Source organism: Saccostrea echinata, unplaced genomic scaffold, assembly GCF_033153115.1.
Source record: "Saccostrea echinata isolate AGI-Se365-2 ecotype Australia unplaced genomic scaffold, CSIRO_AGI_Sech_v1 ptg000058l, whole genome shotgun sequence".
In the NCBI taxonomy this organism is placed as follows: Eukaryota; Metazoa; Mollusca; class Bivalvia; order Ostreida; family Ostreidae; genus Saccostrea; species Saccostrea echinata.
The window spans coordinates 6,417,882-6,429,400 of NW_026889807.1; the positions used below are offsets into that span (position 1 = coordinate 6,417,882).

The following is an 11,519-nucleotide window of genomic DNA, read 5'->3' on the forward strand; positions in this document are numbered from 1 at the left end:
AAAGCTTTACGGAGGATTCTTGTGTTTTCTTTTTATATTTGTTTAATATTGTAATCCGATTACTGCGACTTTATTTCAATTTTGGATATATATATATATATATATATATATATATATATATATATATATATATATATATATATATATATATATATATATATATATATATATATATATATATATATATATATATATATATATATATATATATATATATATTTACATTTGCAAATGTTTTCTTTTATATAACACTATTAAAAGCAATGCGTATAAACACGGGTTCCTCGCGTCATAAACGTTCGACGTAATTTCTCAGTGACGTCATAAAGGGTCGACGCGCAATCAATGGATCAAATACATGCCGTTGAGTTTGAAAAATAAAACATTTCACGCGTTAAAGATTATAATCAGGAAAACATAAAATATGAATAAGTCATAAATGTAAATATAAGTAATAATGTATCATTTTTAAACATATATCGGGATATAAATACGGGTTGGTACGAGATCAAATTTACCATAAAGCCCTTCGGGCTTTATGGAATTTGATCTCGTGACCAACCCGTATTTATATCCCGATAGATGTTTAAAAATGATACATTATTTCTTAAATATATATAAAATACATGGTTACTGTCTTGAAATATAAGCGATATTTGGGCGAGGGTAAGAAAACGTGATAGAGGGCGAGGCTTGCCGAGCCCCTATCACGTTTTCGACCCGAGCCCAAATATCGCTTATATTTCAAGACAGTCTCCGTGTATTTTGTTTATCCTGCAACACATTTTTACAGGACCTCCAAAACGAGCTGTTTTCAACCGATTTAGGTACATCTCTGCAGTTAAAACTAAGACGCCATGGCGTAAACATTGCAATATTCATGACGTCACAATGCTTTTAGAACGTTGGAATACGTGCACGAGGCTTTATTAGGGCATTGACCGAATAAAGCTTTGGTTTATTAGGTTACCTTTATTAGGTCAATACAAGGGGTAGTTGCAGGATAAATATATATATTAGGGATGGCAATTTGTAACCGGTTAACCGATTACTCGGTCGGAACGATGGTAATCGGTTAGAAAATCTGTAATCGGTTAGTCGGAAAAAAAAAATAAAATATATGTAAATTTGAATGCAATTTTCATAAAATTCATTTGTAAAAAGAAACTTCTGCATAAAAGTTGATAATTTAGGTAATTATGGCTTTACAGTTCGAGATCGCGGAGTAATTGGTCAGTTTGTGAAGTTAATTACTGTTTTTAAAAACACCACGTCGTTACCCCGATTGTCTTGTAATTCTTTAATGATATTAAATGATATTAAATCACTGTTGAGCACTATGAATTGGTGTGTGTGTCTTTTGCCGTTATCTATTAAATTATATTATTAGACAAACATTGTAAATTAAGTGAAAGTTCAGTCATAGTTTTGATTATTGTGACAATGCAAAATGAACCTGTATGACATTATGCTCTGAAAAATTATCAATGTCCGATTTCTCAGACATGTTTCATGGTTTTCTTATTTTTTTTTCTTGTTTATTGAAATTGAAATAAAATATATTTACATGTAGTTTCCTGATTAAGATAAACAGACTGTTTTTAACTTTTAACTTCTTTTTCAGTCTTCTTGTGTATATGAATAGCGCTACTTGAAAAAAAATATGTTAAGAAAATGTCTGTTTTGATACGATTAACCGGTTAATCGGTCGGAACGTCTTTCGGTTAACCGATTAGCAATTCTGTATTCGATTGCCATCCCTAATATATATATATATATATATATATATATATATATATATATATATATATATATATATATATATATATATATATATATATATATATATATATATATATATATATATAGAAAGCACTAAAAATTACCAAAGACACGAACAATAGAAATTGTCAAATTTTCGGGACGCCCTGTCCCTTCCTCAGGACAAAGAAAAAAAGTTAAGAAGTCATAAAAACAAAGGAAATAGAAAAACAAAAACGGCTAGCACTACTACTAAACTACCGAACACTATTTATTTACAACTTTTATATATGTTTTATATAACATATATAATATATATATAGCACTGAGCATCGGTCAGAAAAAGCAAGGAAAAGTTCTGGATGCACAGACTGAAGTCATTCCGCCCTAATGGTATCAACAAACTAAATGACTTCACCAGGATGAACGTGAACTAGACCCAATTCCAGTAAACCCAGTAAAACTCGATTATAGCGAAGTCCTGTTATTTGTTAAAGTATATATAACGAATTCACAATATGCATCTTTTCCTTCAAGTATGACTACCAAATATGTTTTGGGAGGTATTAAATACAAAATTTTACTTCGGGTACTAAATATTTCTGAGGAATGGAATTTCAAACCTAAATACTTATAAAAAAATTATGTCAGTTTAATATTTTGAACTTTAAGATATTGAAAATTCGTTATAAAAGATGTAATTTTCGTGATTTTTAACCTCTACGGAACAGAAAATCAGTTCGCTATATCCGTAAATTCATTATATCCAAGTTCGTTATAACCGTAATATTTTCCTTGGATTTGTTAAGAATTTTGCCGGGGATTCCAAAAAACTTCGCTATAGCCGTGAACTCGCTATATCCGTGTTCGTACTAAATGAGTTTTACTGTAGTATTAACTTTACCGTTAATTCGCATTATTAATTCTGGAACAACCCACGCATAGATATATATATATATATATATATATATATATATATATATATATATATATATATATATATATATATATATATATATATATATATATATATATATTTGCACTAGGAACCATTTTATATAAATTATTTACAGTATTCTTTATTTACCTCCCGAAGTCCGACATTAATAAGATTAATATCATAATTGAATCAGTTTAAAGTGTTTTAGTACTATTATCATCCTAAATCTGTCTAGAATAAATCAATTAGGCGCTAAAATAAATGGCAATGTTTTAAGTTCGATACAATAAAACATTTTAGGCCCCATCTTACACTTTTTTACAAAACGTATGTATGCGGCATATATCTTAATACAGATTAGAAGTACAATATCCGTTAATATTTTATAAATTCAGGAAATACTGAACTTTAAATAATAAATACACAAAAGTTCCTAAATTAATATTTGAAAATAAATAAGTTTAGGGTTACTCATCATATTTAACATTTATTTAGCCATTATGCATAATCGTCAATTTTAAAACATCGCACGAACAGAATTTGCATTTTAATAGTTATGTCACGGTATAAAATGTGACTTTTTTGGGACTTAATATAAATTACTGTGTAAATTTACTTTTCAGACTTTGTGTCAATTAATTGTTATAAAAACTTTTCGTAGATTTCTGCAAATGTGCTATATTCCGCACATCCTTAATCCCACCCGAGGCACAGCCAGGGATGGACAGTTAATTTCTTAATTGAATTCTGTTTATATTTATTGGCATTAATCTTTCATCTAAATAAAACTTTTTATGCACATGCCGCTAAAGTGTCATCAGTCACTCAATAACTGTTCGGTAATTTCTTTATACTTTCTTGTTAATCATTTTATTTTGGTCTAACTTTGTTCAGTATGTATGTTTTGTTGTTTAAAATTATAGTCAGTTGGAATCAGACCTTCGGTGCTGATACATCCAAAACTCATGTAAAAGTATATTCCTTTGCTAATTACATATAAAAGCACAAAAATTGTATCTCGTGTTTCTGTCTCTAGGTTTTTATGAATCTGGGTTCAAAAATAAGAGGAAAACTCAGGATTGGCCCAGAATAAGTATTAGACGGACAAATCGACCCCATAATAGTTATACCACGTATATTCAGTATCACTTTATAGTAAATTTGTGCATACCATGCAAATTTAATTTAATTTTCTAAATAAGAAATTTGAGTTATTAGAGTACATGACAGTGTTCCGTGTACTTAATGTTGATTTTCATAAATATGAGAAATAACCTATGTAGAGTCTGTTCTTATCACTATTCATAAATACATTGTATCAATTGAATGATGAAACAAACAGGGAAACTGAAAAATTAAAAAATAATATCATCATTAAGATGTTTTAATTATTAATTCATATGACGGACAACTTTTACTCAAACAATGAAAATGTTAGTTTAAAAAAAACCCATTGTTTCACTATAGAAAAATATATTAATCTGGAAACTATATTTGAAGCAAGGGGAAGTCTCGCTATGAAAGAGGAAGACTAGCTATATAGTGAAACTACCCCCGGAAGACTGGCTATATAGTGAGACCTCCCCGGGAGAAGTCTCACTATATAGCCAGTCTTCCTGGGGGAAATCTCGCTATGTAGCCAGCCTTCTGGGGGGAAGTCTCAGTATTGGGGAAGTCTCACTATACGACACTGGTACATGGATTGAAAAAATATACCTTTTTGTAATTAAGATAGTCCAAAATAAAGAATAAATTCAATATAGTTCGTTAGCAACAGAATATATTGAACATGTACTGCCCAGTGGGCTATTTTTTCTGGTGATGCAGTACAGTCTCCATCGATTTTACGCAATTTAAGCTGCTGCGAGCATGTATGAATAGCACTTTGATGGGTGACTACTTCACGATGAAAAAGTTGGCAGCGTAGTGACTCTGGTGTTTGGCGACCTGCTCTGGAAACTTTGGAGCTAGGACGTAGTGTCCAATTACAGACTTAGTATCTGTGGATAACATTTGGTTGCTTTTACTGAAGAGGTTCCAGACCTGCTTCAGAAGGCTCTAGGGGAAGGATTATGCGTTCAAATACGGTATTAGTTTCGTAGGACGAATTGGTTGCCGTTTCTGAAAAGGCCCTTGACACTAAGAAAGAACTGGTGCTAAGCTTCGGGACGGAGGTTCCTGAGCAAATGGGGGAAGGGGGGATGAAGGGGACAATATACTGCCTTGCTAGTAACTAGCTGTTCTGGTGATGCTGTAGAGTATCGATCGTTTCAGACATCTTATGCTGCTGCCAAGCGGAAGAGCCCTTATTATTGTTCAATATAAAAGGATAACATTTTTGAGCTAAGATGAAAATTACCTTTTATATCTCATTAAGACATTTTCAAATTTAAAGTTCAAAATAACATTTAAAGGGGATCAGAGGTTATTCAGTTGGAATTGAAAGGGGGGCATTAAATTCTTTTCCATATCAGATGGAAAAATAACTATTATTTTAAATACGCCATTTACTGTACAATACAAATGGCGTGAATACATTTAGTATGAAAATTAAAATTTCGAAACAATTTAACAATCAGTGATATTAAAAATATGACTAGAATACCTCTTGAAAGTGTTCTGATTTCACTAATCCATGTTCATGATGTTGTAGTGAAAGGAATGTTTTGAGTGGTTTTATCCTGTTTAGATATACATGTAGGTTTATGGATATGTATTGTTTAAATGATTATATAATAGCAACTGGCTTTGTGCATATATAGTTATCTCTGATAAAATGTATCACTCAGGTGGTATAAGTCATCGACTCACTTATTGATAAAATTGACTTGATGCATATTTCTTATATCAAAGGTAGTGTTGCTGGAACGGTTTCCACAGCAGGCTCTCTCACGGCCATTATTGGAGGTTCTGTTGACTTTACTTGTATATATACCTTAGACTCTGGTGATATAGTCTATCCAGGAACAATTTCTTGGCAAGTCAAAACAGTCCCAGGACAAGAGGATTTTACAAATATAGCCTATTTTTCTCCACCTGGAACAACTGTTCCAAATTCCTTTACAGACTTTGCCACTGATTATAAGAATCGATCTGAATTATTTAATGTAACAGCTGATGGAGATAATTCTTATGTTGTTGTGATGAGAGTAAACGAAGTGGTATGTTCAGACGAGAATCACTACAGATGTTCTGTTTTATTCGTAAATACTGCATTAGGTCTTGCACCTAAGACAAAAGAAACGTCTCTCACAGCTAGAGGTAAGTATTCTATCATACCGGTACCCAAAAAAGTGATTATATATATATATATATATATATATATATATATATATATATATATATATATATATATATATATATATATATATATATATATATCACTCCTTTGGGTATGTATAATGTATGTATGTATATATATAATGTAAATGCATGCATATTGATAAATTTTCTATGTATTAAGTTTTAATTGTATTAACCACAAAAAATCTCTTGAATGCAAAATTATAATTAAAAATATTAACAACTTTTCTGTAAATGTTTGTTAATATGTAATTGCAGCACCCGCTGAGCGGCCATATGAAATTCCAATTCTTACACCAGAAAATATAGAAGAGAACACGGAAGTGACTTTTTTCTGGAAAGCCAATGTTGGAAAACCTCCAGGACAAATCAGATGGTGGCGCCATAGGAAAGGAATAATAACTCCAAAGGAAATGTCAGGGGTGTCTACCAATACCCCACAGGTTCAGGAAGGTGTGTGCGTCTACAACGTGACCAGCACAGTAACGTACACCATGACTAAAGACGATGACCAGTCCGTGTGGAGATGTTTTGTGGACAATGAACTGCTGACAATACCAGACCGAGAAAAACCAAACCAAGAGTCTGAAATGGTTAACGTATTTTGTAAGTATATTCGCACTCGTGAAAATATCAAAACATCCTGTTCCACTCGTAAAATAAATTCTATATCCAGCTACAAAACATTGAATATTCTCTCTCTCTCTCTCTGTTTATATATATATATATATATATATATATATATATATATATATATATATATATATATATATATATATATATATATACCCAAACTTGAGACATTCACAGTGTCCGGTTTTTATATAGATAAAATTAAAAAAAAAGAAAGGCAACACAGGTTAAAACGTTAGCGCTTTCATTATTATCTTCAGACGTTTTACAAGTACATAATAACGTTTTCTTGACTGCAATGTCTAACAAAACTATTAATACTTTAAAAATCATTATCTATAATTGAATCTGACAGCTAGCTATAAAATGCTTGCAGTAGGTTCACATCCTCCGCAAGTAATAACATATATTAAATTTTTGGACTCACATGTCATGTCCGAATTAATAAAAAAAAATCTTTTCCTCTGAAATTAAACGACGTTCCTTGTCTTAAAAAAGGACATGTGCCACATCGCGGGTTTTTACACTTCGTCACGGATTTTGTATGTTTCCTTATTTTGGAAGGACAGAGCATTCTTCTGAGGTTTTTTGGCTGCTTTTTGCTGTTAATAAATTTAAATTTTGATAATACACTTGAAATTTCTTCTCTTATATGATTTTTATATCGGAAACAAAGTGGTTTTATGCATTTCTTGTTTTTATCATATAAATGTGCATTTTGTGGATGAAAAACACAGTCATGAGCAGGATTATCGGTATTTGCTTTTAATTTAATTATATATTGTAAAGCAAGTTTAATTCTTCTCAAGTCTAGAGGTGGTTCATATGCCTCTACATATAAACTATCTTTAGGAGAAGTTCTAAAAGCCCCCAAGCACAATCTAAGACCTTGATGGTGGATTGCGTGAAGAGCTTTTATATAGGAAGTCCTAGCTGATCCATACACAATACACCCATAGTCTAATATCGATCTTACTAGAGAGCGATAGAGTTTAAGTAGAGTACTTTTATCAGCTCCCCAATTTGTGTTTGCTATTACTTTAATAACATCGAGTGCCTTTAAACATTTTTCTTTGAGCATCTTTATGTGTGGAATAAAAGAGAGTTTATTATCAAAAATGACACCTAAAAACTTTATTTCTTTAACTACATTTATTGGATTTCCATTTAATTGCAAATTCGGATCATCATGGCTTTTCCGCTTTAAACAAAAATGTACACATGCGGTTTTATTCATTGAAAATTTAAAACCATTAGTATCAGCCCAATTTTGAATTTTGTTTAGACATGATTGTAACCGCCGCTCAATAAAATTCATATTTTTAGACTTATAACACAGAACAAAGTCATCAACATATGAACTACCATGCATATCATTTTTAAGTACTTCAGCCAAACTATTTATTTTAATGCTGAATAATGTGACTGAAAGGATACTTCCTTGTGGTACACCCATTTCTTGTTCAAAATTGTCTGAAACTGTAGTTCCTAATCGCACTTTAAAAGTTCTATCATTTAAAAAATTCTTAATAAAATTAGGTAAATTTCCTTTGAGACCAACATTGTAAAGATCTTTTAAAATACCATATTTCCATGTAGTATCATACGCTTTTTCTAAGTCTAAAAATATATACACAGCATGTTCTTTTTTAACAAAAGCATCTCTAATATAGGTTTCCAGTCTAACTAACTGGTCAATAGTACTTCGTTTTTTTCTAAAACCACATTGTATATTTGTAAGGATGTTATTGGTTTCAGGAAACCATATTAAGCGTTCATTGATCATCCGTTCCATGGTTTTACATAAGCAGCTTGTTAATGCAATTGGTCGATAATTATTAGGGTCTGCATGGTCATTTCCAGGTTTTGGAATAGGAATAATTGTGGCTTGAGTCCAGGAAGGTGGAAAATGACCTCGTTCCCAGATAGTATTAAAAATTTGCAGAAGACATTCTTTACTTTCACTAGGAAGATGTTTAATTATTTGATACTGGATATGATCCGGCCCTACAGCTGTGTCGTGAGATTTGTCTAAAGATTTTTGCAACTCTTCAAAAGTAAATGGTTCATTATAACATTCTTTGTTTTCGGATATAAAATCTAATGTTTTCTTTTCTTGAGTATTTTTATAAGTAATAAAATTAGGACTCATGTTGTTTGTCGAGGAATTTTTTGAAATTGTATTAGCTATTTCATTAGATATTTCTTTCTTATCAGTAATAATTTGATTTCCAATACTATGATGTTGATATTTTTCAGGACCTTTTCCTTTTATTTTCCTTATTGCGTTCCAAACTTTATTTATAGAAGTATGTGAATTTAGGCTTGAAACAAACTTTTTCCAAGATTTTCTTTTGTTAAAATTAATAGTTCTGCGAGCTTTTGCTCTAAATACACGGAAATTGCTTAAATTTATTGATGTAGGTACTCTATCGAATAATCTTTCTGCTTTTTTTTCCGAGCTTTTATTGCTTCATTGCATTCTTCTGTAAACCATGGTTTTTTAGTTCTAGTAGAATTTGTCGAGGTTTTAGGTATACATTCATTTGCAGTATTTAATAGTATTTCAGTAAATTTTTGAATAGGATCAGGATGGTTTTCAAATTTTTCATCCAAAATATTTTGTAAGCATAAGTATTCAAATTTATTCCAATCAGCGTTGTTTAATTTCCAGTTTTGAACATTGTTATTTTCAGAGGGTTTGGGTACTTTAAATATGATTGGGAAATGATCACTCCCGCATAAATCATCATGCACTGACCAGCTTAAATCTAGGAGTAAAGAAGGATCTACTAAACTAATATCTATTGATGAATAAGAACCATTACCCGGATGCAAGTAGGTGTTTGAGCCGTCATTAAGTATACAAAGGTTATGATGCGATGTTGCATCTTCAATTTTTTTCCCTTTATCTGTGATTTTGTCGCTACCCCAAAGCGGATTATGGGCATTAAAGTCACCGACAATCAGAAATGGAGCAGGGAGTTGTTCTATTAATTTTGTGAGTTCTAAAGATTGTAATTGATAGTGTGGGGGTACATATACAGAACAGAGTGTAATTGTCTTATCGAGAGAAACGTGTACAGCTACTGCCTGAAGATTAGTTTTTAAACTTATTTGGCTGTGAATGTATTTATTATTGATTGCTATAGAAGTACTGCCAGATGCTCTATCAGTTTGAGCATAATGGCTATACATACTATAGTTTTTAATATTGATCTTATCTGTTTCTTTTAAATGTGTTTCTTGTAAACATAAAGCTACCGGGCAATGGTCCTGAATAAGTAAAGATAATTCGTTAAAGTTAACTCTAAAACCTCGACAATTCCATTGTATAATTGTAGGATGATTCATATTTATTTCTTGTTATAGGAGATGGGGGATATCCTTCCTTTATTTTTATTGGGTGACACATTTCCGACCTGCGAGGAAGAATGACAAGGTGTAACGTCCATTTCCTCTAGGACCCCAAATTTATTGTGGAGAGCGACGAGGTCGTCTGCTCCTTTCGGCAACCGATCCCTCGACTGCTTCTGATTGTTTTTTGGGGGAGATCTGTTTTGTCTCCCGGATGATCTAGATGTTCCTGCAGATTCAGGCTTTGATGCAGCCGCAGCTGCAGTTTTTAGTGCAGCCACAGCTGCATGGCCTGCAGAAGCAGGTGATGAAGTAGATTTACCTTTGTCATGAGAAGACAAAGGTGCTTCAGATGATGAGGTCTGCTGTAGAAAATCTTTCTCAGAGACCTGAGTAGACACTTCCTTCAAAGAGGATGATTTAACAACAGTTCCATACGTCATATTTGGTTTTGGAACGCTGTACATGTTCACTAATTTTTTAGCTTCCGGATATGGTATTCTTTTCTCTGTTTAACTTTTCGTATTTCTTTTTCCTTTTTCCATATCGGACATTGTTTTGAAGACGACATGTGCTCCCCCTTGCAGTTTTTACACTTTGGGTCATTCTGACAAGTTTTGCCGTCATGCCCCTCCTCACCACACCTGAAGCATGTTTCAGATCCTTTACAATTCATTTGCCCATGCCCAAATCGCTTACACTTAAAGCATCGCAAAGGATTGGGCACAAACGTTTCAATTTTCATTAGGTACAGCCCAACTTTGATGTTGGTAGGGAGAGTTGGCATACAAAAGGTCAAAAGGTAAGTGTTTGTTGGTTCAACAACATCATTACGCTTTTTTGTGAATCTTCTTACAGAGATCACTCCCTGGGATTCCAATTCAGATTGGATTTCCTGTTCAGGAATACCATCCAGGTCGTGATCCCTGTCAAACAAAATACCTTTGCTCTGGTTGAGTCCGCTATGAACCTTTCCAAGTACAGGGATATCTGCCAACATTTTTAAAGCCAACAAAGAAGTTGAATGTTGTTTCTTGGTGACTTCAATAAGTAGAGCACCAGACTTCAACTTTTTTACAGATTTAGGCGTACCAATAATTCCTTGAATACCTTTTTGTATAGTAAAAGGCGATACTTTTGTAAGAGGCTTTGAATTTTGATCTGATAGTTTTGCTTCAAGTGTGATGAAGCGAGGCCAGTGTTCCACAACGGAGTTAAGTTGTTCATCGTTGAAAGAAATTTCTAGACCTGTTGGGTAACAACGTTTTTTTGATTTTGAAGTATCCATGGTTAGATGAAGAACGTTTCAGAATCCTTGCTCCCCGCCCACCTCGGAGCGCCAACAAGGGCGATATCTAGTCAAACGGATATCCAGTAAGATAGACACCAAGAGGATACAAAGAGACTATACTCAGACATGATATGCCTGATTGACCCTGAGCCACCGCTTAATATAAATATATCAACATGGAAACGTCGGCGTATTGGAAATTGCAAAATGAATCAGATAATATTACAAAAAGTG

General features: G+C 32.5%; 2 protein-coding genes across 2 annotated transcripts; one reads left to right on the forward strand and one right to left on the reverse strand.

Moving 5' to 3' along the window:
* Positions 1-5,532: 5,532 nt before the first annotated feature.
* On the forward strand, positions 5,533-9,734 carry LOC133174617 (uncharacterized). Its single transcript, XM_061309716.1, has 3 exons — positions 5,533-5,962; positions 6,263-6,603; positions 9,666-9,734. The coding sequence occupies exons 1-3, from the start codon at positions 5,533-5,535 to the stop codon at positions 9,732-9,734; spliced, it is 840 nt and encodes a 279-aa protein (XP_061165700.1).
* Positions 9,735-10,466: 732 nt separating this feature from the next.
* On the reverse strand, positions 10,467-11,282 carry LOC133174618 (uncharacterized). The gene has a single exon (XM_061309717.1). It carries the CDS (start codon positions 11,280-11,282, stop codon positions 10,467-10,469), a length of 816 nt encoding a protein of 271 aa, XP_061165701.1.
* Between the last annotated feature and the right edge of the window lie 237 nt (positions 11,283-11,519).